The sequence below is a fragment of the Balaenoptera musculus genome, chromosome 20 (genome assembly GCF_009873245.2).
Source record: "Balaenoptera musculus isolate JJ_BM4_2016_0621 chromosome 20, mBalMus1.pri.v3, whole genome shotgun sequence".
In the NCBI taxonomy this organism is placed as follows: Eukaryota; Metazoa; Chordata; class Mammalia; order Artiodactyla; family Balaenopteridae; genus Balaenoptera; species Balaenoptera musculus.
In genome coordinates this window covers 14,404,116-14,431,533 of record NC_045804.1, presented here as the reverse complement: position 1 = coordinate 14,431,533, position 27,418 = coordinate 14,404,116, and the positions used below count along the sequence as shown (strand labels likewise).

Sequence of the window (27,418 nt, the reverse complement as noted above, 5' to 3'; positions counted from 1 at the left end):
TCCAAACCAAAACAACATGTGGAAAAAGAGTTTTCTCATGTTCCTTTTCTCTCTTTCAGTTCAAAAGGCTGCACTGGATTGTGAAAGAATGAGAAAAACAAATGGTAAGTTTCATTTACTTCTCTCTTGTACTAAAGCTATTTTCACCGAAACGGTGAGACTGTCAGCTTTAAATCATGTGCATTCATGAACAGGTTTTTCGGTGCTTTCTGATGAACAACCAAAGGGGAGAGTCGTTTCCATGACCTACTGTTTAAAATGAAGTGATTTTAGCAAGGGAGTTGGAGAATCTTTCCTGAGACTCAGAGACAAAATATTGAGATTTTTTTTTTTTTTACAATGAAATGGTTCCTTCTTTCTCTGTTGTTGTTTTTTAATTAGAAAAATCAACACATAATTGTTGTAAAATAAGTCAAGCAACACTAAAAATATATCCTGGGAGGCAGTTTATTACCATAGAGCTAGGCTGTTGTGGTCCTAACCCTGGTTCTACCGTTTTCCAGCTGGCAGCCTGTGTGCCCAAGGAAACCACTTAAAGCTTAATTTCTATCCTCTGTGAAGTGGGGAAAATAAAAGCACTTCCCTGGGAGGGTTGTTGTGAGGACTGAGACAAGTCATGTCCCTCAGCACAGAGCCGAGTGTATGAGGAACCATCAATAAATGCTAGCTCAGGTCATTGTTGTTACTATACTATAAAATGTGAAAGTTCTGTTATATCCCCTCAATCCTTCTCCCCTCTCCACTTCCAGAAGCAACCACTATTAACAGTCCTTTTTGTTTCAATATCATAGTAAACAAACTCTTCTGTGACCTGTCCTTTTTAAAATTAACAATATATCCCAGACATCTTTCTAAGAGGAAGATGTAGATTTAGTTCCTTTCTTTTCAACAGCTGCATGGCAATTCGTAATAGGACTCAGCCATAATTCATTTTTTAAAAATAATTTTTAATATCTTTTAAAGTAATTAATTAATTAGGTTGCACCGGGTCTTAGTTGCAGCTTGTGGGTTCCTCAGTTGTGGCATGCGAACTCTTAGTTGCGGCATGCATGTGATCTAGTTCCCTGAGCAGGGATCAAACCCGGGCCCCCTGCACTGGGAGTGCGGAGTCTTAGCCACTGCGCCACCAGGGAAGTCCCACGGCCATAATTCATTGAACCATCATCCCCTTACTGGTTGTTCCATTTTTTTTTTCTTTGTAATAGAAACAATACTGCAGTAAACATCATTGTACACAACATGCTTTGTGGACACATGAGTGTGTGAGAGCTCATGTAGGATAAAATCCTAGAAGTGAAATGGCTGGGTCCAAGGGCATGTCCATTTGAATTGGTACAGATACTGCTAAGTTGCCCTCCCCACACGCTGAACTGGTGCATGGTCACCAACACTGACCACGCACATGCGTAAGTGTGAATTTCCCACCCTCTCAAACAGTGGATACAATCAGTTTTTTAATCTGTGTCACTCTGATGAGTACAAAATAATATCTCCATGTTGTTTTTTAAAAAATTAATTAATTTATTTATTTTTGGCTGTGTTGGGTCTTCGTTGCTGTGTGCGAGCTTTCTCTAGTTGCGGTGAGCGGGGGCTACTCTTCCTTGAGGTGTGTGGGCTTCTCATTGTCGTGGCTTCTCTTGTTGTGGAGCACGGGCTCTAGGCGTGTGGGTTTCAGTAGTTGTGGCACGTGGGCTCAGTAGTTGCAGCTTGCGGGCTCTAGAGCGCAGGCTCAGTAGTTGTGGTGCACGGGCTTAGTTGCTCCACAGCATGTGGGATATTCCCGGGCCAAGGCTTGAACCCGTGTCCCTTGCACTGGCAGGCAGATTCTTAACCACTGCGCTACCAGGGAAGCCCTCCATGTTGTTTTAATTCGTAGTTGCCTCATCACTCATAAACTTGAGATTCTTTTTCATGTTTGTTGACTGTGAAAGCTCTAGTACATCCATATAAAGGACATTTAGGGATGGCTATCTGGTTGGAAAGAAAGGCAAGGTCTCATCTTGAAGCTGAGCTTACATAAGGCTGAGAAAATATTAATTGTCCTGATCAAGGAGAAGGAGGGAGGTTTTGGCATTTTTGAGGGGTCTAAACCCCTCCTCCACCCAAGCCATCCCTCAGCCCCAGCACTATTTCTTCTTTTGGGAATTACCTATTCAGATTATTTGCCCATTTATTTGATTGTCTTTTTCTTATTAATTTGCTGTTGGTTTATGTATATAAAAAGAATACTGTGCTTTCATTTATGTTTTAAGTATTTTCTTCTAGCCTTTTACTTCTCTTAATTTTGCCATAAAGGAGTTTAAAGTTTTAGAATAGTTATTTTTTTCAGTCTTTTCTTTATGGCTCCTATTTCGTGTGTCTTACTTGGAAGACTTTTTCCAAGCAGGTGATATAAAAACATTTCCCTATATTCCTCTTTTTTTTTTTTTTTTACTCACAAGTGAGTAAAAGTCACTTCTTAGCAGGTCCAGGGTTCTCAGGATGTCTTGGGGACATTAAGAAGAGAGGCATTCACCCAAATTCATGGGTACTGAAGGTACAGTCTGGTGACAAGTTGCTGACTTGGCTTCTTAGCCTCAAGAGGCTATTAAAAGTCTAACCTAGAATTCCTTATAAAAGTTCCAGCAAAGCAGCCTTAAAAGACCTACATGTTCAATCTACTCTTGCTGCACTGATATCAATAATCAGGCCAAGTTTAATGAGACCAGACTGATTTTGCAAACAAATTAATCTTCAATTATCTCTATTAAGAACAGGGTGATTGTAGGGGGAGAACTCTGTTTCAGTAAAAGTACAGCACACCCTGTGGGGTGTCGAACGGCCACGTATCCTTGTCAGCAGTTAACATTTCCAATTTCTCTCCTACCCTTCTGACTTGGAATCACGAAAAATGAAAACTTCCCTACAAGCTGAAGCTTGACGACTTAGTATAAACTTCAGAGAAATCACACAGATTACATGTGGACAACCTCGGTGATGCCGGGGTGGGGGCTGCTCAGAGTTCACCCGACGCCACGGCCACATTCCAACTGCGGCCCAGACAGAGCAGCAGAACTGCCACCACCTGCCCTTGCCCCTCCCCCAACCAGGGAGGCACGGAGACCACCCTCCTGGAAGTACCCCCAGCTGACCACCCTCTGGACTCAGACCAGGCTGGACAGTTGGCTTTTCCTTTGTTTCTACAGAAGTACCTCCCATTAAACGCTGATGGCTTTGCCCGTACAAAGGCCTCACTTTGGCGGGACCCCACCCCCAACACCTCCTCCTAAAATGAGACACAGCTGCTTAACAAAACTGACCTATTCTCAGGGCTGAGAAATTGGTTCAGTGAGGCATGGAGCAGTTCACAGCTGTGACTCTTCCTGGTGGGGGGTGTTGGGGGGAATGGAGGGCGGTGGGACACACCCTGAAAGAGGCACTCTGGCCACGATCACCTCCAGCCAACAACCCTCACAAAGCAGCAGGGCAAGAGGGCACCTGCCCTCCCCTTTCTCTCTGCAACCAGGGAATCACCCCACATGGATGATCTTATCCTCAGGATGGGAAGTCCAGGCCGAGAGAATTCTGCACAAGCAGACCTTATTAAAGCATTTTTTCTCCTCCTTCAGCCTCCCACGGACTCTAGTTACCTTTCCACATTGCTGCTTCATCCGACCCAGCACAAAAAGCGTTCAGGTTTTGCCTCTTCTCTGGGTCTTCATTTCCTTACGAGGGCTCCGGCGTCACCCCAAACTTACATTAAACGATGTGTATGCTTTTTAACGTGAACTTACATTAAATGTGTATGCTTTTCTCCTGTTAAAAAAATAAATAAAATTAAAATTAATTAATTAATTTATTTTGGGCAGAGTTGGGTCTTTATTGCTGCGCGCGGGCTTTCTCTAGTTGCGGTGAGTGGGGGCTACTCTTCGTTTCAGTGCACGGGCTTCTCATTGCGGAGGTTTCTACTGTTGTGGAGCACAGGCTCTAGGTGCGCAGGCTCGCGGGCTCTAGAGCGCAGGCTCAGTAGTTGTGGCGCACGGCCTTAGTTGCTCCGCGGCATCTGGGATCTTCCTGGACCAGGGCTCGAACCCGTGTCCCCTGCATTGGCAGGCGGATTCTTAACCACTGTGCCACCAGGGAAGTCCCTTATATTCCTCTTAATTCTTTTATAATCTTTTATTTTTTTAACATTAGATTTTCTGATGAGGGTTATTTCTTCCCTTGGCATTTTTAAATAATAAAATTCAAACACACAAGCAATCAGAGACTACTGGGATTGTGGCAAAAAGATCCAGAAGGCAGTTTGGAGATGCTCCCTATAGCCAAAAAAAAAAAGAGACAATAAGAATAAAATAATTGTAATGGGTTGTGGGTTGAGACACATCAAATACATTTAAATCTATGAGTTCATAATGATTCTTAAGCAAAAAATAATAACAATAAAGGGAAATATCTCACTGTTACAAGATGCTAGGAAACCAACTCATTATTTTCAAAATTGGTCAGTAACAGAAGAGAACCAAGCATTTATCCTCCCTTTTCTTTTTTCTTCTTTTTGGCCGCGGGATGTGGGAGCTTAGTTCCCTGACCAGGGGTCGAACCCATACCCCCTGCATTGGAAGCACAGAGTCTTAACCACTGGACCACCAGGGTCCCCTATCCTCCCTTTTCTATGCAAACTGTACCTCAGTGTAACCAAAGAGTTGACAAGGGTGTTTCTCTTCAGATAATAACGGATGATAAATGAAGAAGGAAAAACAGAATTGGTATATCACCATTTTGCAACCTCTAATGAAATAATGCTTTCTGGGTAATTATTGTCAAAGTCTGCTAACAAACAAAAAGAGAGAGAGCTAGACATTCTGTGTCTCCTAATGGAAGTACACCCTACCCCCTACGCTGCATTCTTGCTAAATAAAAGCTAATCTGAATTTCATCAAGCCTCTGACAGGAGACACAAGAATATGGAAAGGACAGCATGGGAATGTAATTAATGAAATCCAGACCATGGAAAACACTTCAGAGCAAACAACTTGCTATCTTCAACAAATAAAGGGCTTCCCTGGTGGTGCAGTGGTTAAGAATCTGCCTGCCAATGCAGGGGACAGGGGTTCAAGCCCTGGTCCGGGAAGATCCCACATGCCACGGAGCAGCTAGGCCCGTGCACAGCTACTGAGCCTGCGCTCTAGAGCCCGTGAGCCACAACTACTGAGCCCACGCACAACTACTGAAGCCCGTGCGCCTAGAGCCCATGCTCCACAACAAGAGAAGCCACCACAATGAGAAGCCCGTGCATCACAACGAAGAGTAGCCCTGCTCGCCGCAACTAGAGAAAGCCCGCACGCAGCAACAAAGATCCAATGCAGCCAAAAATAAAATAAAATAAATAAATTTATTTTAAAAAAACAAAAACAAATAAAGTGCAGGGGGAAAGAAAAGAGACAGAAAGGTCTACAGATGAAAATAGTCATAAGAAACATAGCAACTAACTACAATAGACCATTATGGATCCTAAAAGAAAAATCAGACAATTGGGGGAATTAGAACACTAACTAGATATCTGATGATATTTTTAAAATATTGTTAGTTTTTAGGTGTGATAATGGTATTGTTATTTTTACCAGAGTCCTTATCTTTTAGAGATACAAACTATTAATGTCCTCCAGCCAAAGATCACCAGGGATACACGTGTAGTTGGACCAAGTTGAGTTTTAAGAGAAAATGCATACCATGGAGTAAGCAAGAGGGCATCTTACAGTAAGATTTGCGTTAGGTAACTTGGAGGAAGATTCAAGGCAGCAGGCTTTACTATGAATTGGATTCTTTTAGGAAGTGGAAATAATGATATGGTTGGGAATCTTAATAATTCTTATCTAAAAGATAAGAAGAGCAGTGCAAGGCAAAAGCTCTGACTGATAAAGAAGCAGCAGTCAATCATATTGTTAAGTTTAGAGGGATACTTGGCCATTTTTGTGTTTTGGACCATGTTCGTGTCTTCATCTGTGTTCAGACATGATTATGGAGTCATCTTGTCTTTGTCTTGCTCTAATATGGTCACAGAGTGGCCTTGTCTGGTACTGGTGACCAGTCAGTTCCTAGCCAGCACAGAAGAGCTTGGTAAGGCTACCCGTCCCTCACTGGGACAGGCCTCTGTAGGCACTGAGGCTTCCTCACATACTGTCCAGCCTGGCTGTGCAGGCAAGAAATGTCCCCTACCTTTGGAAAGTTCACCAGGAACTGAGGGTCTCCACCACCTTGACCCACGAAATGTGGGTAGACAACCACTGAGTTATTATTGATGGATGTTAACAAGGACTTTCTCTTGTGTTATTTTGCTTTCCAGAATTCCCTTCTCCAAATTTGAACTCACAAACGGATGCAGTCATGAGGGGTCAGAATGTATCTCTATCTTGTTTCAACCAGTACAAATCATGGCGGATCACCTATTTTTTGTTTCGGGGTGAGAAATGCCTGAGCATCCAGAATGGACCCATGACTTTTAACCTAACAATCTCAGGAGCCTGTGACTTGGGCCCCTACAAATGCAAAGCCCAAGTTTCTAACTGTTCAAAATACAGTCGTGAGTTCAACTTCACATTTGTCGGTAAGTAGAGTGCTTGTTACTCGGAGGTCCTGTGATTTGGAGGGATTCTTTCCTGTTCTAGGATGGGCTCTCTGTTCTGCTTGTTAACACTCCCTCAAGAGCCTGGCAGGTATGTCACTGAGATCTTTTTTCTTAATAATTCCATTTCACTTTCCCTCCAAATACTTTTGGCTGTTTCAGATAATATGCTGATGGCCCAAGACAAAAAGTCTTACATCAACAATTTGAAAAGTTGTTGAGATCTTTTCTAGATGCTTTACTCTAGGATTCTCATTGTGTAGGTAAAAAAAGACTTTTTCTCTTAACATTCAAATAAGAAGTCTTAGAATCAATGTTGGACCCTGTGGCAAGGGTCTCCAGAGCCCCAGGCTTTTCCCACCTTCTTCCCTTTGCAATGGCCATCAGCCTCCACTCTTCCTGCCCAACCACATTTTTTTGGCCACGACACGCAGCTTGCAGGATCTCAGTTCCCCGACCAGGGACTGAACCTGGGCCACGGCAGTGAAAGCCCGGGATCCTAACCACTAGGCCACCAGGGAACTCCCCAGCCACATTTTATTACTTTTACATTTTTCTCTCCCATCTTCCCACCCCAAGCCTTTCATAACCTAGCATTAATGGCCTCATCCATGAAGGTGACCTTGATAGTGAACTCCTGGGAGAGGGAGAGAGTGTTTCCAGGTAATACATGTACCTGGAGTCTTCCAAACAGAGGAGCCCTGACTTACTGATTGAATCTTTGAGTGATTCTCTGGGTCTGTGCTCTCCAGTATGGTAGCCACTAGCCACACGTTTTATTTAAGTTTAAATTCAAGTTAATTAAAATTACCTGAAATTAAAAAATTCATTTCCTCAGTCTCATTAGTCACATTTCAAGTGCTCAAGAGCCACAGACGTGGGGTGGCTGCTGTATTAGACAGCACAGACACTGAACATTTCCATCATCACAGAAAGTTCCATTGGACGCCTCTGCTCTAGGTCAACGGTTCTCAGCTTTTTAGGTTATAACCATTTTAACAATCTAATGATAGCGGTGGATACTTTCCCTGAGACATGTTACAGATGCAAATTTCTGCGTAAGACTTGAAGGGATGCCATGGGCTCTGGATTAGAGCCAACCATCTTAGGACAAATTTGAACACAAACTCAATGGAAGCCATAACTGTAAATGAAATGTACAAAGAAGAAGACCATGCAAACGTGGTCTGGGATGTAGTGGATAATGTGAGGGCAGTACCCTGGCTGATAATATTCTCTGGTGGTCAGATTCCTGCTGGACTGGGCAGCCTGGTTTTGCAGAAAGAGCAACAGAATAGGCGTCAGGGAACCTGTGTACCACTAGCTTCCTCTGCAAGGCTGAAGCCTGAAATCAATTGATTTAAAAAACCCCAAGTCTTCATTTCCTGAGCTTCCATCCCACAGATATGTATACAATCTTCCCACATCCTGCCTTCGGAGCAAATGCACAAGTTTCTTGCAATGTGTTACAGTAATTACACCATCCTGTAGAACTTTTTAAATAGATTATAAAAACCTGTATCATCTTCATTTAGGTCAGATTAATAAATACCTACTGAATGCCGACCCCATGTAAGTAATTGTGTTGGATGCTGCCAGGGTTTCGATGATGCCTAAGACATGATCTTGTCCCCAACCCAGTAAGGGATGTGAGCCGTGAACACAAATTCATGAATCACTGATTCACTCATCAAATATTTAATGATATCCCCGATGTGCCGAGCCCTGGATATATATTATTTCTTGCCTTGGTGGAGCTTACAGTCTATTTGGGGAGGCATAAAACCCACGTACCCCAACAAATAAATTCATAATCACAAACTGTGTGGATTGTTATAAAGAAAAAGAAACTGGCACAGTGATGGAGAAAGGTCAGGGATGGGGGAGTGACCTCCTTAGATAGGGTAGTTAGGGAAGGCCTTTCTACAGGGACGGCATTTAAGAAGAGCCCTGAAGGATGAGAAGGGGTTAGCTACGTGAAGAGACAGGGAAAAAAGGCTCCAGTCAAGGGACAATAACCTATGCCGGGGGCTCCAACTTAGGAAAGAACTTGGCTGTTGGGAAGGACCTAATAGGACACTGGTATGGCTGGAGGTCTGATGAGGGGAGTGTGACCCCAGGTGAGACTGGAAAGGGAGGGGGAGCCAAGTCAGGCCTATTTATCACCTTCAATGTTAATTCATCCTGGGTGGGGCAGGGCAAGGGTAGAGGTTGGGGATCGGTTGGGAGGCTTTTGCCGTCATCCAGGAGACAAACAATGGTGGAGATGGAGAGAAGTGGATGGATTCAAAATATATTTTGGAGAAATAAACAACAGGACTTGCTGATTGATTAGATCTGGAATCACAGGTAGTAAAGGTGAGGAAGGAATCAAGAATGACTTCCAGGACTTCCCTGGTGGTGCCATGGTTAAGAATCCGCCTGCCAATGCAGGGGACATGGGTTCGATCCCTGGTCCGGGAAGATCCCACATGCCACGGAGCAACTAAGCCCGTGCGCCATAACTACTGAGCCTGCGCTCTAGAGCCCGCGAGCCACAACTACTGAGCCCGCGTGCCTAGAGCCCATGCTCCACAACAAGAGAAGCCACCGCAATGAGAAGCCCGCGCACCACAACGAAGAGTAGCCCCCACTCACTGCAACTAGAGAAAGCCCGTGCTCAGCAACAAAGACCCAACACAGCCAAAAATTAAAAAATTAAAAAAAAAAAGAATGACTTCCAGATGTCAAGTTTGATCAGCTGACGAGGAGTGGTGTCATCCACGGAGATGGGCAAAAATGGAAGTCGTTGTTGAATGGGTATAAAGTTTTGGTTATGCAAGATGAGTGCGTTCTAGAGACCCTGCTGTACAACACTGTGACTATAGTTAACAGTGCTGTTCTGTGCACTTAAACATTTGTTAAGAAGGTAGATCTCATGTTAACCGTTCTTAGCACAATGAAAACAAATGAATGATTGAATGAATAAAAACATTTTAAAAAAGAACAGGATTTTAACATATGTTTATCTACCTACCAATTGATTCATTAACTAGCAGATTAACTAGAGTTCAGTTTCAAACAGGTTATGTTTGAGGTGACCAGGAGACATCCAAGTGGATCATGTAATAAGAGGTAGAAAAGTATTAAGAGGATGGGACCAAGTGCTACAGGAGGCAGAGGAGGAGGGAGAAGTTCTGCCTGGAGGACTAAGGAAATGTTTTCTGGGGAAGGTGGCAACTGAATGAGCCTTAAAGGAACCCTTGATTGATTGATTGATTGATTGATTTTCGGCTGCACTGGGTCTTTGTTGCAGCGTGCAGGCTTCTCATTGCTGTGGCTTCTCTTGTTGCAGAGCACGGGCTCTAGGCATGTGGGCTTCCGTAGTTGCAGCACGCTGGCCCTAGAGCACACAGACTTCAGTAGTTGTGGCGTGCGGGCTTCAGTAGTTGTGGCACGCAGGCTCAGTAGTCGTGGCTTGTGGGCTGTAGAGCACAGTCTTAGTAGTTGTGGCGCACGGGCTTAGTTGCTCCGCATGTGAAGCATGTGGGATCTTCCTGGACCAGGGCTCGAACCCTTGTCCCCTGCATTGGCAGGCGGATTCTTAACCAATGCGCCACCAGGGAAGTCCCATTAAAGGACTCCTTTAATTTAAAAAATATGACTAATTTATTGAAGAGTCACCACTCCCTTCCCTTGATCACTGTGATGCTGTGATACACTTTACCAGTCCATTTACAAACTCTCAGGGAAGTGTACTTCTAGTTTGAATCATCTTATCTCAGACAGAAGTCCATGCTCTCTGCTTCTTCATGAATGTTTCAATTCCTCCTTCCTGAAAATTACAGGAGGTAGATTTCAATTCCATAGGAAAAACATCCTATTGATGCTATTCCCAAACAAAGTTGCTCTTTGAGGCCACCATCACTGGGTGCCATTCTGTCAAGGATGCTGCCACAGGGATTCCTGCTCAGGGGAGGGACGGAGCAAGAAGACTCTAAATTATTTTCTTTGATTTGACTTAAACAATGAAACATATTTCATTGTTTCTGTGCCAAATTGTTAAATTGGCACAATGTTATTAAAAACAAAGGCACATACTTGGGAGTTGGCCCTGGCTCTGCCATTTACTAGCTCTGTGGCCCCTGAATCACAGTTGCCTCAACTGTGCAATGGGCATGATGCTGTCCACCTTGTAGTACTGTTGTGAAGTGAAACAAGATAATGTGGGTAGTGACCCCGACACATGATGGATACTCAACAGTTATCTTTCTTTCCCTATAATACTGTTTTATTAATGAATTATATAATAAATTATATAGCTGGATTCTCCCACTATCCAGGTATATAATTTATTATATAGGGTATGATCTTACAGAGCCTACCAGACCCACTCATTTCTGGTCAAGAATTTCCCTTGACTCTATTTATCAGGGTTACTTCCTTCTTTCAGGAGGAAGTGAAAGATAATTGTACAGCTGAATTCTATAAATGACAATACAGTTAGAAAAGATGATATTTTTAGATTTCTTGGATTTAAAAAAAACCCACTGCAACCTTACAAGGATTGGGAATAAAAGCACCTCTCAACTACATACTTGGAGCTGGATCTTTGACAAAATTATACTATCTGCCACAAACAAATTGTGAATGCTGATGAAAGGCAAGTTTGCGCTCTGATTCCTCAAAGCAGAGAGACGTCCTCCACCCTCTGGCTTTCTCGGAACCTGGTTCATGCCACGAGGCATGGGGTTAACCACATACCCACTGATCTTTCCTGATGGAGTTTCTTGTGAGCAACTTGACTTCTCAAGAGGGGTGTCATTCATCTTTGGGTTAACAGCTGGGAATAGAGTAGGGCTCCCATCCATGTTTGTGGACTGAGTGAGTGAACCCAATCTGCTTATCTGTTTAACGTGCACTTTTATTTTTCTAGATCCAGTGACTGCACCAGTGCTGAACATCAGTGTTGTTCAAACAAAAACAGACAGATACATAATGCTACGCTGCATCTCATTCAATGGCTCTCTGCCCATCAATTATACTTTCTTTGAAAAAAACATGGCCATATCACCAGCTATCTCCAAGAATGTAAGGGAGCCTGCTGAATTTAACTTAACCAAGAATAACACTGGAGAAGGGAAAGAGTATAGGTGTGAAGCTAAAAACAGATTGCCTGACCATGCAAAACACAGTCAACTCATCACCATACCCTCAACAGGTAAAGGCGACCTGAACTCTTTCAACAGGATCTGGATTTACTTCCAGAAACCAGCTACTCCTCTGCCCGCCCATTTCCCACTTTGCCCACCTGCTTCCAAATACTTTTCCTTCTGTAGGGTCCACACGTTCTGATGGGGTTGCTTTCTGCCATAAAGGAACCAAAGAAAAGCCTGGAAACTGGGGCAAGAAGGGACCTTGTATCCATAGTAAGACTTCCTGACTTGACCCTGCTTCCTGTCTTGACTTTTCACTGCTCAGGTTCTAAGCAGTCGCATTAGAATTTGCATCTTTCTTGAAGCTGCTGGGTCTCTTGATTTTCTTTTGCTTTTTTAAAATCATTTCTAAAATTCACTTCCAACACCTGTACCCACCTGCTTGGCTGTTTAATGCTTGGTGAATCTAGACTTCCAGTGCCACCCTTTCCTTGAGGCAAGAATGGCTCCTGTCCCAACCTTGTGTTTTGGAAGGCACTGCTCTGGTGCTTCTTAGCCATGTGCCTTCCCATAAGCTTCCCATAAACCATGGGGATTTGTCCGCCTGGACCCTATATCCCCACTTTTCTATACCTTACTCTAGGTTCCTAGACCTGAATTCCCTACCCAATCAGATCAGAACCCACCTTCCAGGGCCTGCACAAGTCTCCTTCCCAGCTCATCCTCCCAAGGGTGGACCACGGTAAGGATGTGAACATTCCTGGACCCACACCAAGGGAGCTGTTTGTGGGGAGTGAGGGGATGGCATTTGGCCATGCAGGCTGGGGGTGTCCACGTGCATGTCAGGCTCCTTAGGGTGCAGGTCAGAGCCTGGGTGGAAAGGGGGCCAGGCTAGGGCTGGGGCTGGCTCTCCCCATACTGTCATGTTCCAGTGCAGAACTCTGAGGAGTCTGAGAATTTTAGATTTAAATCTGGCCTTATGAAGGGACATTGGTTGAGGTAGGAGGACAGAACAAAAATTAGGTTAGCAAAGGTAGCAGGCACAATTGGGCATTGAACACCTCATGTGGCCTCATCCTCAGAAGATCAGAGCCCACACCTGGGTGTTCAGTAAGTTCTAACAAGTGAGGCAACCTGTTGGAGTCAGGCTCCAGAGTCAGGCTTTTGCCTACAAATCCAGCCTTCAATTCACTAGCTGTGTGACTTTAGGAAAGTCACTTAACCTCTCTGAGTCTTACTCTACTTAATTGTAAAATGGGAGTAATACCAATGAGAAAAATAAGGTAATGCATGTAAAGTGCTTAACACGATGACTGCATATAATTAACACTCAATAAGTGGTAGGTATTTGGGTGACATAAATCATGCAGACATGACTAAAGCCTTTGCCCAATAAATGGCCAGGCTGTTCTCAGGCTTATGACCCTAACAACATAGCCAACATCTGTCTGTTAAATGCTGTGCTGCTTTTTCTTCCTTGTATATGACCCCTTGCGGAAGATGGACTTGGTATGAACCTTAAGAACTTCACTAACAAGTTAACTCTCAAGTTGCAGGGCAGGGACTCAGGGTGCTGGGTACATTGGTTAACCTGGGAGACAGTCGTGATCACCCTTTCCAGAACATTTCACAATTCAATATCATTGGAAAAGAAGGCTGTGCAGTGACCAGTGAATGCTGTCTTCTTCCAGGAGGAGAGAGCTGTCCTTTCTGCCTGCAGCTACTGCTTCTGGGGTTTCTGCTTCTGGTGCTAATAGTAATAATCCTAATTCTGGCATTTTGGATGCTACCAAAGTACAAAGCAAGTAAGTTCCTTAGGAGCTTTGCCATTGTTTTCCCTGGGTTTTGGATACAGACAGCAGGGTGAGGGCAAGGAGGAAGGGAAAGGGGAATCAGAAATGGGATGTGAAGAAAATGAGAAGAGAAGGAAAAGATGCAAAAGGAGAAGGTAATGAAGGACTTCCTGAACGGTTCACATGTAGCACAGTTCTCTTTTCTCTGGTAAAGACTTCCCTATTTAGACTGCTTGTGGGTGTGTGACCTGTGCAGTCACACAGGGCCCCGTGCTAAGGAGACAGTTTAATGCTCCGTTGTCACTGTCTTGAAAATTGTAATACATTAAAAATTTTTTTATATTATTTTTAAATTGTGGTAAAATATGCATAACAATAAAATTTACCCTGTTGGCCATTGTTAAGTATACACTCAGTGGCATTAAGTACATTCACATTCCTGTGCAACCAACACCAGCCATCCACTTTTTCATCTTGCAAAACTGAAACTCTGTACCCATTAAACAGTAACTCCCCATTCACTTCTCTCTCCTCCCAGCCCCTGGCAAACACCATTCTACTTTCTGTCTATGAATTTGACTACTTTAGAAATCGCATATAAATGGAATCATACAGTATTTGTCCTTTTGTAACTGGCTTATTTCATTTAGCACAATGTCCTCAAGGTTCATCCCTGTTGTATACGTGTCAGAATTTCCTTCATTTCAGGACTTCCCTGGAGGTTCAGGGGTTAAAACTCCAGGCTTCCACTGCAGGGAGCACGGGTTTGATCTGTGGTCAGGGAACTAAGATCCCACAAGCCATGCGGTGCGGCCAAAAAAATTTTTTTTCCTTCATTTTAAAAGCTGAATAATATTCCATTTTATATATATATATATATATATAATATATATATATATATATACACATATACATATATACACATATATATACACACACACGCACATATGTGTACATACACACACACACACACAAACACTTTGTTTATCCATTCACCCATCAATGAACTCTTGTATTGCTTCCACCTTTTGGCTATTGTGAGTAGTGCTGCTTTGAACGTGGGTGTACAAATCTCAATAATTTTTAAACAAGAGGCCCCACATTTTCATTTTGCACAAAGCCTGCAAATGATGTAGTGGGTTCAGACTGCCAGAGCTTTGCTTTGTAGTTGTCAGTGTCCTCACTGGGTCTGCCACTCGGAGGAAGCTCAGTACATGAAGACAAAAAAGAGCCTCATTCTCTCTGCCCCACCTTAAGCACTGCATTAAACCCCATTTACTACTTTTCATAATTCACGTCTTATGACCTCTAGTTAAGATTTCAAAGTGGCCTTTTCATTTGGCACACGACTACAGAGGAATATTGAGATTTACACAAAAGACAGTTTGTGTCTCAGGACCGACACCTGCCAGTGAGCTTTGGGGCATTGAGTGGGCTCCTTCACCTGCCTGAGCCTCAGCGTTCTGACCTGTAAAATGGGGCCATGGGAGATACTGTCAGACCTGGGGAGAGAACTAAGTGATACATGTTAGGCTCTTGGCCTTTTTCCATCTCTAAAGTCCTAATTCACGGAAATCCAGGACTCAGTTGACAGGAAACTTGAAAACAGATGTCAAAATGTATACATCTCATACATTAAAAAATTTTTGTTTTTTGTAATGTAAAGCATTTTTAAAATTGAAGTATAATTAACCTACAACACTATGTTAGTTTCGGGTGCACAACAGAGTGCTTCGAATTTCTATACATTACAAAATGACCACCATGATAAGTCTCGTTACAAAGCTATTACAATATTATTGACTATATTTCCCATGCTGTACATTTCATCCCTGTGACTCATTTATTTTGTATATATTTATTTATTTTGGTTGCACTGGGTCTTAGTTGCAGCAGGCAGACTCCTTAGTTGTGGTACCTGGGCTCCTTAGTTGCAGCACATGGGCTCCTTAGTTGTGGCATGCAAACTCGTAGTTGTGGCATGCATGTGGGATCTAGTTCCCTGACCAGGGATCAAACCCGGGCCCCCTGAATTGGTAGCACAGAGTCTTAACCACTGCACCACCAGGGAAGTCCCTGACATTTATTTTGTAACTTGAAGTTTGTACTTCTTAATCTCTCTCACTTATTTCATTCACCCCCCACCTCTGTGGCAACCACCTGTTTGTTCTCTGTATCTATGTGTCTGTTTTTTGTTATGTTTGTTCACTTGTTTTGTTTTCCAGATTCCACAAATAAGTGAAATCATACGGTATTTGTCTTTCTCTGACTCATTTCACTTAGCATAATACCCTCTAGGCGCATCTATGTTGTCACAAGTGGCAAGATTTCATTCTTCATTATGGCTGAGTAATATTCCATTGTGTGTGTGTGAGTGTGTGCATGTGTGTGTACCACATACCACATCTTCTTTATCCATTCATCAACAGACACTTAGATTGCTTCCATAGCTTGGCTGTTTGTTGTAAATAATGCTGTAATGAATACAGGGGTGCATATATCTTTTAAAATTAGTGTTTTGTTTTCTTCAGAAAAATATCCAGAAGTGGAATTGCTGGATCATATTTTTAATTTTTTGAGAAACCTCCATACTGTTTTCCATATTGGCTGCAGCAATTTACATTCCCACCAACAGTGCATGAGGGTTTCCTTTACTCCGCATCCTTGCCAACACTTGTTAGTTATCTTTTTTTTTTTTTTTTTTAAGTCATTATTTACTTTGTTTATTTATTTATTTATTTATTTTTGGCTGTGTTGGGTCTTTGTTTCTGTGCTAGGGCTTTCTCTAGTTGTGGCAAGCAGGGGGCCACTCTTCATTGCGGTGCGCGGGCCTCTCACTATCGCGGCCTCTCTTGTTGCGGAGCACAGGCTCCAGACGCGCAGACTCAGTAATTGTGGCTCACGGGCCTAGTTGCTCCGTGGCATGTGGGATCTTCCCAGACCAGGGCTCGAACCCGTGTCCCCTGCATTGGCAGGCAGATTCTCAACCACTGCACCACCAGGGAAGCCCTGTTAGTTATCTTTTTGATGGTAGCCATTCTGACCGGTGTGAGGTGATATCTCATTGTGGTTTTCATTTGCATTTCCCTGATGATTTAGTGATGTTGAGCATCTTTTCATGTGCCTGTTGGCCATCTGTATGTCCTCTTTGGAAAATGTCTATACAGTTCCTCAGCCTGTTTTTACTTTTTATTTTTTTTAATGGGGTAATTTTTAAAAAAATATTTATTTATTTATTTGTTTGTTTTTGGCCACAGCAGGTCTTAGTTGCGGCATGCAGGATCTTTTAGTTGCAGCATGCGGGCTCTTAGTTGTGGCATGCGAACTCTTAGTTGCGGCATGTGAACTCTTAGTTGCGGCATGCATGCAGGATCTAGTTCCCCATCAGGGATCGAACCCAGGCCCCCTGCATTGGGAGCACAGTCTTACCCACTGGACCACCAGGGAAGTCCCTGCCTGTTTTTAAATTGGGTTTGGTTTTTTGATGTTGAGTTGTATGAGTTCTTCGTACATTTTGGATATTGACCCCTTATCAGACATATCATTTGCAAATATCTTCTCCCATTCAGTAGGCTGCCTTTCTGTTTTGTTGATAATCCCCTTCACTGTGCAAGTCTGATGTAGTCCCATTTGTTTATTTTTGCTTTTGTTTCCCTTGCCTGAGGAGACAGAGCCAAAAAAAATATTGCTAAGAGCAATGTCAAAGAGCATACTACCTATGTTTTCTTCTGGGTGTTATATGGTTTCAGATCTTACATTTAGGTCTTTAATCCATTTTGAGTTTATTTTTGTAGATGGTGTGAGAAAGTGGGCCAGTTGATTCTTTTGCATGTGGCTGTCCAGTTTTCCCGATGCCATTTACTGTGTTGTTGTTCCCAATTGTATATTCTTACCTCCTTTGTTGTAAATTAATTGACCATATAAGCATGGGTTCATTTCTGGGCACTCTAGTCTGTTTCATTGATCTATGTGTCTGTTTTTTGTGCCAGTCCCATAATGCTTTGATTATTGTACCTCTGTAGTACAGTTTGAAATTAGAGAGCATGATACCTCCAGCTTTGTTCTTTCTCAGGGTTGTTTTGGCTATTTGAGGTCTTTTGTGTTTCCATGCAAATGTTAGAATTATTTGTCCTAATTCTGTGAAAAATCCCATTGCTAATTTGACAGGGATTGCACTGAACCTGTAGATTGCCTTGGGGAATACAGTCATTTACAATATTAATTCTTCCAATCTGTGAGTATGGTATATCTTTCCATTTGTTTGTGTTGTCTTCAATTTCTTTCATCAGTGTCTTATAGTTTTCCAAGTACAGGTCTTTTACCTCCTTGGTTAGATTTATTCCTAGGTATTTTATTCTTTTTGGTGCAATTACAAATAGGATTGTTTTCTTAATTTCTCTTTCAGATAGTTCATTTTTGGTGTATAGAAATGCAACTGATTTCTGTATATTAATTTTGTATCCTGAAACTTTACTGAATTCATTTATTCGTTCTAATAGTTCTAATTCTTTGGTGGCATCTTTAGGATTTTCTATATATAGTATCATGTCATCTGCAAACAGTGAGTTTTACTTTTTTCTTTCCAATTTGGATTCCTTTTTTTCTTCTTCTTGTCTCATTACTATGGCTAGGACTACCAATACTATTTTCAATAAAAGTGGCAAGAGTGAGCATCCTTGTCTTGTTCCTGATCTTAGAGGAAATGCTTTCAGCTTTTCATTACTGAGTATAATGTTAGCCGTGGGCTTGTTATATATGGTCTTTATTATGTTGAGGTATGTTCCCTCTATACCTACTTTGTTGACAGTTTTTACCATAAATTGATGTTGAATTTTGTCAAAACCTTTTTGTGCATCTATTGAGATGATCATATAATTGTTATGCAATTTGTTAATGTGGTGTATCACGTTGATTTGCGGATATTGAAACATCCTTGTATCTCTGGGATAAATCTCACTTGATCATGGTGTATGATCCTTTAAATATATTGTTGAATTTGGTTTGCTAATATTTTGTTGAGGATTTTTGCATCTATGTTCATCAGTTATATTGGCCCGTAATTTTCTTTTTCTCTGGTGTCTTTGTCTGGTTTTGATATCAGGGTGATACTGGCCTCATAGAATGAGTTTGAAAGTGTTCCTTCCTCTTCAACATTTTGTAGAATTCACCTGTGAAGCCATCTGGTCTGGGACTTTTGTTTGTTGGGAGTTTTTTGATTACTGATTCAATTTCATATTGAATGGTAATTGGCCTCTTCATATTTTCTATTTCTTCCTGATTGAGTCTTAGGAGATTGTACATTTTAGGAATTTATCCATTTCTTCTAGGCTTTCTACTTTATTGGTGTATAATTGTTTGTAGTAATCTCTTATAGCCCTTTGTATTTCTGTGGTGTCAGTTTTAACTTCTTTCATTTCTGATTTTATTTATTTGAGCTCTCTATTTTCTTGATGAACCTAGCTAAAGGTGTATCAATTTTGTTTGGCTTTTCATAGAACCAGTTCTTAGTTTCATCAATCTTTTCTATTGTTTTCTTTTAGTCTCTATTTCACTTATTCCTGCTCTGATCTTTATTATTTCTTTCCTTCTACTAACTTTTCTTCTTTTTCTATTTCCTTTAGGTGTAAAGTTAGGTTGTTTATTTATGATTTTTCTTGTTTCCTGAGCTAGGATTGTATTGCAATAAACTTCTCTCTTAGAACTGCTTTTGCTGGGTCCCTTAGATTTTGGATGGTTGTGCTTCCATTTTCATTTGTCTCCAGGTATATTTTTTATTTCCTCATTAATTCAGTGACTCATTGGTTGTTTAGTAGCATATTGTTTATCCTCCATGTGTTTGTGTTTTTTGTAGTTTTTTTCTTGTAGGTGATTTCTAGTCTCATACTGTTGTGATCAGAAAGGATGCTTGATATGATTTCAATCCTCTTAAATTTATTGCATCTCATACTTTTAAAAAACATGTCTCCTCTTCCTACAAAAAGCGTAGAGTCTTACAAAAGTGGAATTAATATTCTTGAGTACTGGCCAGGACTAAATGGAACTCAGCTGGGTAATTTACTATCTCTTGCAGATATTACAAAGCTTTTTACAGCCTATTCTTTTCAGCGAAGGAAAGAAAAGGTGTCTCTGGCCATCTCAAGCATAATCTGATAGGCAAAGGATGTTATTTGCAGAGCCAAGAAAATAAATCAGAAGGGTTCCTGCCTTAGAGAAGCAGATGCTATGGACTCCTTGCTGAGTCTATGGTTTTCCTTTAATAGACAACAGTTTAGCCCACTGGAGCAGGTCATTCTTTCAGAACTCTGGGGAATTCCTCTCCTGTGGCTGAAGTAGTTTAATTTAATGATTCTGCACCAATTTATATAGGAAAAGCTATGAAAGATAATGCACCCAGAGTCTATGGAAATACACCCATGGAAGATGGAACATATGCAAATATCTGTAAAAATCAAGCAGGTAAGAGAACTTTGTTGGCGATTTTGGTTGGTTTGGGGTTTTTGTCTTTAAAAAATTTTTAAGGTCGTACAGACACATGTGTAAAAAATTGCAGAAGCAGAGTATAGTGTCTCCCTCCCATCCCGACACCCTATCCCACTTTCCAGGGGCAATAACCAGTTTTTAAAATCCTTCCACAGATATTTTATGTGTATGTTAGCATCTAAATAAATGGTAGCAATGGTAGCATGTCATAGATACGTCATTCTACACCTTGATTTTTTCATTTAATGACGTATCTTGGAGATTTTTTTCTATCAGTTCAGAATGATCTACACTGTGTTCCAATCTCTTTGATGATCACCTCTAGCATCATTTGCTGCTTTATAGTAAATAGACCCAGGACCTTGGCCAACAATGAGAACAATCCCAGCCAACATTGATTGAGGGCCAGCCATGTGCCAGGCAGAGTGCTAAGCAATTTACCCGCCCTGTCTGGTACAAACACCACTAACTCCCAATTTATATCATTCCCATTGTACAGATGAGAAATTTGTGCCAGGCTTAGAACCAAGGCAATGTGTTTCCAAAGCCCGAGATGGTAAGTACTCTCTGCAAAGTCCAGAGGTGACATGACATTGTGAGGGTAGTTGGTAAGCCACTGCCCTCACGTGATCAGAGATTAGGATTATAGGCCCAATAACTCTGTTTCTTGTCTTTTACCCAGGGACTGAATACTCTCAGGAGATACATTATGCCACCCCCATGTTCCAGGAGGTGGCACCGAGAGATCAGGGTGAGCCACAGTTTGGGATAAGGGATGTTATCGAAATGGGACAGTAGTCTCTGTGAGGTCACCATACTCCCAGGCTTTAGGAACCCAAGGATGGGATGAATGGGGGCAACATGCATACCCTAGGAAACCAATAGCAATCAGTACCACGGCTCCTAACAAATTTCATCTGGAGATGGGTAGATGGGGAGGAGAGAAGGATGTGGTGGGGAGAATATCATATAAAAAATCCAGAGAGAAGGATGCAGGTGCACTTCTAAAAAATTTTCAAGAATAAATCATTTAATATAGTCCAGGAAAAAAAAAACAGTTAATACTTGGTTCTGTCAGGCCACCCAGCTATTAAAATAGAATTTTTAAAGAGCTTCTATGGATATATATCCTAAGTTTACTGAATTATTTTCTCTTTTATATTATAGAAAGCTGTAATGATTGTAAAACTGGATATGTCTATTCTGAACTCATCTTCTGAGATTTAAAGATAGAAACTACATCTCAGGGTAAGATGCTTTTTTTTTTTTTTTTTTAAACTTCTCACTATCCTCTCCAAGTGGGTACACATAGCTTTTTTTTTTTTTTTTTTTAATTAATAGCTACTTTATTTATTTATTTATTTTTAGCTGTGTTGGGTCTTCGTTTTTTTTGTGCGAGGGCTTTCTCTAGTTGCGGCAGGCGGGGGCCTCTCTTCATCGTGGTGCGGGGGCCACTCTTCATCGCAGTACGCGGGCCTCTCACTATCGCGGCCCCTCCCGTTGCGGGGCACAGGCTCCAGACGCGCAGGCTCAGTAGCTGTGGCTCACGGGCCCAGTTGCTCCGCGGCATGTGGGATCCTCCCAGACCAGGGCTCGAACCCGTGTCCCCTGCATTAGCAGGCAGACTCTCAACCACTGCGCCACCAGGGAAGCCCCAAGATGCTTTTTATAAAGCTGATTTACATAAAGAAAAAGCAAACTTGACTGACACTTAAAAAGGTTTCACCTGGTTACCTAAAGTGACTCACTGTTTTTCATGTTTAAACACTATTCCTTTGGCCCTTTCAGGTACATCCAATCCTGTCATCAGACAACAGGTTTGTCAGATAGGATCCTGACTAGTGACAGTTTTTAAATGCTTTTGCTATTTGTAGGCATGGATCATTTCCCCCATGACCACACCACTTAATAAAGAATAATTGTTCAACCACCGTGCTCTTCATAAGTGCATCCTGGAAGCATTACAACGATCATCTACCCATCCCCATGCCCATTAAAGGTTCAGAAGCAGAAACACAAAGCAAAAGCCATGTCTAAATTCTAAAACAAAAACTGGTGACCTTGGAAAGGTGTCTGAAGAAAATGGCACCTGAAGTCACCATTGGAGGACGGCAAGATTACTCAACAAGTACACATTTATTATCCATTGCCATTAAAATTTGCTCTCAGCTTTTGGAAGCCTGCAAAATTATTTATATTGATTTCCATGGACTTTCTCAGTCATCAAGATTTAGGTCATGTCAAAGGCATGCCTTTATGTGCTGCATTTCCCACCAGCTCTCTGTCAAGAGAACAGCGCAGAGTTGACTTGGGGGAGAAGAGAGAAGTAGATTAGTTTCCCAGGACTGCTGTAACAAATTACCACAAATTGGTGGCTTAAAACAATAGAAATGTATTTTCTTACAGTTCCAGAGGTCAGAAATCCAAAGTCAAGGTGTCAGCAGGGCTGCGCTCCCTCCAAAGGCTCTGGGGGAGAAGTCTCACTTGCCGTTTCCAGTTTCTGGTGGCTCCTGGTGTTTCTTGGCTTGTGGCAGCACCTCTCCAATCTCTGCCTCATCTTCACGTGGCCTTCTCTCCCTCTGCCTTTCTCTTATAAAGACACTGGTCAGCAGATTTAGGTCAATCCAGGTTGACCTCATCTTGAGATCCTTAACTTATTAATTACATCTGCAAAGACCCTTTTTCCAAATAAGGTGATATTCACGGGTTCCAGGAGTTAGGACTTATCTTTTTGGGGAGCCACCATTCAGCCCACTTCAGGGGACAAAATTATTTCTGGTTTGAATCTCTTATCCTAGGAGTTATAAGTCAAGTCCAATAAAGCCAAGAGGCATTTCTTGGGTTCCAGACAAACAAAATAACTTGACCAAAATTCTTCTGCTCTGTTTTTTTTCTCTGTTCCCAACAATGGACCTCTGACTAGAAAAATCATAGCTATTAGCTATTAGACACTAAATCTGTGGAACACCTACAAGGCCAGTATTATTAACTTGCTTTTACAGGTAAGGAAATTTAGGCTTAAATGGGGTAATTTCACAGGGTCATCCCTAGCTTGGTAAGTGGTTGAACTGGGACTTAAATCCCAGCAAAGAACAGCAGCAGCACTGGCTGTGGGAATGCATCTTCAGGGTGGGAAGGGATACTGTGCACACAGGTCCAGATGAATTTGAGGATTTTGTTGCCTAAAGCAGCATTCATGAACATAATTTCCCCCCTTTCTCTGTTGATATTGTTATTTGGAAGAAATCGGTATATCACAGAGGCTAAGAGTGTGGGGGCTGTGGAGTCAGACTGAGCTGAATCCAGGTTCAGTCCTGTGCTAATTGTGTGACTCTGGGTAAGTTACATAAACTCCCTGGGCTTCAGTTTCCTCATTTGAGAGGGTGGGCGAGAGGAGGGGGAGAGAGAGAAATAATACCTACATCATGGTGCTGCTGTGAGAATTAACTCAGGTAATGGATGTAAAAGGTTTGGAACAGGGCTAGGCACAAAGTAAGAACTAAAAAAATGACTAGCTATTCATAGTATGATCATGCTTAGCTTGAGTCATACTAATTGGCTGCTCCCCTTAGAAATCATTAAGTCTTCGAGGTTATAAACTTAGTGACTTCGCCACCGTTAGCTTCTTCATGTCTTAATCATGAAGCAGAGCCTGAGGCAAGGCCTTGGTGCAGGTTGTTTATATGAGGGCCCAGGGAGAGTGAAATAGAGAAGGAAAGGGGTGGGGAGGGGCTAGCAAATTAATAAGCATACCAGTAACTGGATTTGATCCTATTAAGACCTTATTTTTTTATGTATGTATGTATGTCTGTATGTATGTATGCAGGCTGCACTGGGTCTTAGTTGCTTCTTCGTTGTGGCATGCATGCAGGATCTAGTTCCCCAACCAGGGATCGAGCCCAGGCCCCCTGCATTGGGAGTGTGGAGTCTTACCCACTGGACCACCAGGGAAGTCCCCTATTAAGACCTTCTGAGGTCTCAAAGTCCAGAATGCCCCTGGGTTTCACAGCATGCCCTGAATTGACAGCCTCTCATTTTCTCTTGCAAAGCTTCTAAAGCAGTTAGTAGAAGCCAACCAACTCCACAATCCATATAATTACTATTGCCTCATGCCTTTCAAATGCTAGAACTATTGCATAACCTAGTGCTTCATTATCTACCTCTGCTCCCTTCCCCGCTGCAGGGGAAAGTCTTAGTAATTGTGAAGCTATGGCATGTAAGGATTATCTCCACTCCCCTTACCACCGGCAACAGAGTCCTTATTGCCATTCATCCTGGGAGGAATTCCGTTTCCCAGGGCTGCTTTCTAGGGCCTTCTGATAGTCTTATCCTGAGCTAGCCTGGAAAGCAGAGCCTGAGAAAAGGCCTTGTGTGGAACAGAAGGGACACTAGGGAACAGGCGTGAGGGACTGGAGGAAAAGCCAGAATGAGGTATAAGGTTGAGCTGGGCATTGCTGTGGGCAACTGGCGCTTGACCCCACTGGAACCGTCTGCGGAGTGAAAAAATGTCTCTCAGAATTGTCCACTTGAGGACTGACAGTGAGAAGCATTTTACCCATCAGCTTCCATCCCCCACTAAGGGCTGCCCCAGGAGGTGATGCATCTCCCACTTCTAGGCTGTGCATGTGGGCATTCCAAGTGCACTTCCATTGGCGTCTCACCCAGGGCACTGGAAAGCCCCAGGGCAGAAAAGGAGTGATATGTATTGTATAGTTAAAGCAAGAAAGCTGTCAGCACAAAGTGGGTGAGGCCTCAGATGCAGCTGGAATCAGAGGTGAAGCCCAGAGGATGAGACTGGTGGTTGCTCTGCCATCTCTCAACATTTCCTTTGTAACAACTATAATAACGACAATAATAATAACTGCCATGGGCAGTTAAGTGTCAAGTGTACTTATCCTCACAACTCCCTCCTCACCCAACTCTGACTTTCTGTGGCTTCCGCCCGTACCTACCCAATGAGCAGATGTTGAGCCCCACCCCCATGGCTTTTGCATGAATTGTTTAAGAGGGGAAGAAGAAGAAAAGGAAGAGGAAGAGGATCTATTGAGTTTTCATTTCAATAGTTACATTTTTTTCATGTCTAGAAGTTTCCCTTTGGTTCTTTTTCTTTTTTAAAATTTATTTATTTATATATTTATTTTTGGCTGCTTTGGGTCTTTGTTGCTGGGCATGGGCTTTCTCTAGTTGTGGTGAGTGGGGGCTACTCTTTGTTGTGGTGCGTGGGCTTCTCATTGCAGTGGCTTCTCTTGTTGCAGAGCACAGGCTCTAGGCCCCCGGGCTTCAGTAGTTGTGGTACTTGGGCTCAGTAGTTGTGGCTCGCAGGCTCTAGAGCGCAGGCTCAGTAGTTGCGGCGCACGGGCTTAGTTGCTCCACGGCATGTAGGATCTTCCTGGACCAGGGCTCGAACCCGTGTCCCCTGCATTGGCAGGCGGATTCTTAACCACTGCGCCACCAGGGAAGTCCTGCCATGTCCTTTACGGTTAGTGTTTTTTTTGTGGATGTGTGCCCAGATGAATATTTTTTCAACTTGAGGTCATACAAGCATTACCGTATACTACTATCTACTAAAGGCTTTTTTAGTTTACTTTCATTATTTCAGTTTATATCCGCCTGGAATTGTTTCTGTGATGTGAAATTAGCATCATACTTGTTTCCACTCCCCCGCATGGATACACTCTGTTGTTCCAGCACTGTCTACTGAAAAGACTGTCCTTTCCCCACTAAACTGCACTGTCACCTTTGTCACAAATCAAATGCCCATATACATGTGGGTTTCTTTCTGGGCTCTGGATTCTGTTTCATTGCTCTACTTATCTCTCCTATGTCAATGTCATACTCAGCTTTCAAATGCATCTTGATAACTGGAAGAACAATTTTCCCACCTTGTTCTTTTTAAGAATGTCTTAGCTATTCTTGACCTTTTGCATTTGTGTATAAATTCTAGATTCAGCTTACTATTTTCTTAAAGAAAAAATGAACATAATAGGGATTTTGATTGATACTGCATTGAATTTGTAGATTTGGGGAGAATTAACATTTTTACAGTATTGAGTTTTCCAAACTACAAATATCTCACCATTTGTTTATGTCTTCAATTCTCTCAATAGCATTTTATCATTTTCTGCATAAACAGCTTGCACATCTTTTGTTAGATTTAGTCCTAAGTACTTGATATTCTGATGCTATGGTAAATTGGTTTTATTTGGTTGTTGTTTGTTTTTGTTTTTGTGGGTGAAGTAGAAAAGAATAGCTTTATTGCTTTGCCAGGCAAAGGGGGCCACAGCAGGCTCATGCCCTCAAAACTGTGTGTCCCAACCTGGAGGGGGAAGTGAGGAGTTTTACAGTAATGGTTCAAAGAGAAGGGCGTGATCAGCTGGTGGACATTCTTCTGATTGGTTGATGGGGAGGCAAGTGGGAGTTAGCATCATCAGCCTTCTGGTTCAACCGGTCTGGGGTCTACGTGCTTGTGGGCAGCATAGAGTTAACTTCTCCCACCTGGTGGGGGTTTCAGTACGATTTTAGATGCTATCCGTTCCAAGGTAGTCTCCCAACCCGGTGTTAGTGCCCAAAAAGTTCTCGCAAAGAAATGGCACAGAAGACATCCCAGCGGTGCTGACGATGAGCGGGAGTTGGACTAGCTATAAGTTGGGAATAAAGGGTCAGCACCTGGTTTCAGGACTTAATGAAGCTCAGGTTCTTGATGTCTCATCGCAGAAAGAATTCAGTGAGAGACAAAGTGACAGGTAAGAAGTGGACTTATTTATAGAGAAACACACTCCACAGACAGAGTGTGGGCCATCTCAGAAGGCAAGAAAGGCCGGTAAATTGTATTTTTATTTCATGTTGTGGACATATAGAAACACAATCGCTTTTCTTGATTGACTTTATATCCAGCAACCTTGCTAAATTCTCTTTTTGATTTTAATAATTTGTCTGTAGGTTTTTCTTACAATCTGGAGATCAGAAAACTACTGCTGCTACTGTTATCGCTGGTGCCTCTGCCACAACTGCCTCACCCAGAAACTGGAGCCCAATAGAGTGTGGAGTTATGCCACTGGAGACATTTGCTTTTCAGGGGAAACCATCACCTCCCTTCTACTTTCCAGGTCCTATGTACATGCATCTAATTGGTAGAAGATATTCACAGCCATGCCCTGGCAGCAAAGGAACTGTAATTTTTCAGGTTTCAGACCCCACCAAACAGAAGAAGGGTTATGATGTGGCTTAAGAGAGCCAATCAAAATAGCTACCACACTAGCCAAAATATCAATCAAGACTGAGGGGGAAATAAAGACATTTTAAGACAAAGACTGAGAAGGAGGTTTCCCAATCACATTCACACTGAAAGAAATACACAGTGTACTTGATGAAGAAGGAAACTGAATACAGAGGAAGGGTGTAGGATT

At 42.4% G+C, this 27,418-nt stretch overlaps 2 protein-coding genes across 2 annotated transcripts in view; one reads left to right on the top strand and one right to left on the bottom strand.

Moving 5' to 3' along the window:
- Positions 1-27,418, top strand: MILR1 (mast cell immunoglobulin like receptor 1). Its single transcript, XM_036837034.1, has 9 exons — positions 1-104; positions 6,326-6,586; positions 11,520-11,804; positions 13,431-13,544; positions 19,899-19,988; positions 20,512-20,568; positions 20,695-20,763; positions 21,180-21,260; positions 26,952-27,418. The coding sequence occupies exons 1-8, from the start codon at positions 17-19 to the stop codon at positions 21,230-21,232; spliced, it is 1,017 nt and encodes a 338-aa protein (XP_036692929.1). The 5' UTR covers positions 1-16; the 3' UTR covers positions 21,233-21,260; positions 26,952-27,418.
- POLG2 (DNA polymerase gamma 2, accessory subunit) overlaps positions 10,359-27,418 on the bottom strand; it is a 31,814-nt gene continuing 14,754 nt past the window's right edge. Inside the window, exon 11 of the mRNA XM_036837033.1 lies at positions 10,359-10,418. Within this exon, the coding sequence (XP_036692928.1) occupies positions 10,394-10,418 (25 nt within the window). The 3' untranslated portion in view covers positions 10,359-10,393. The remainder of the gene's footprint in view (positions 10,419-27,418) is intronic.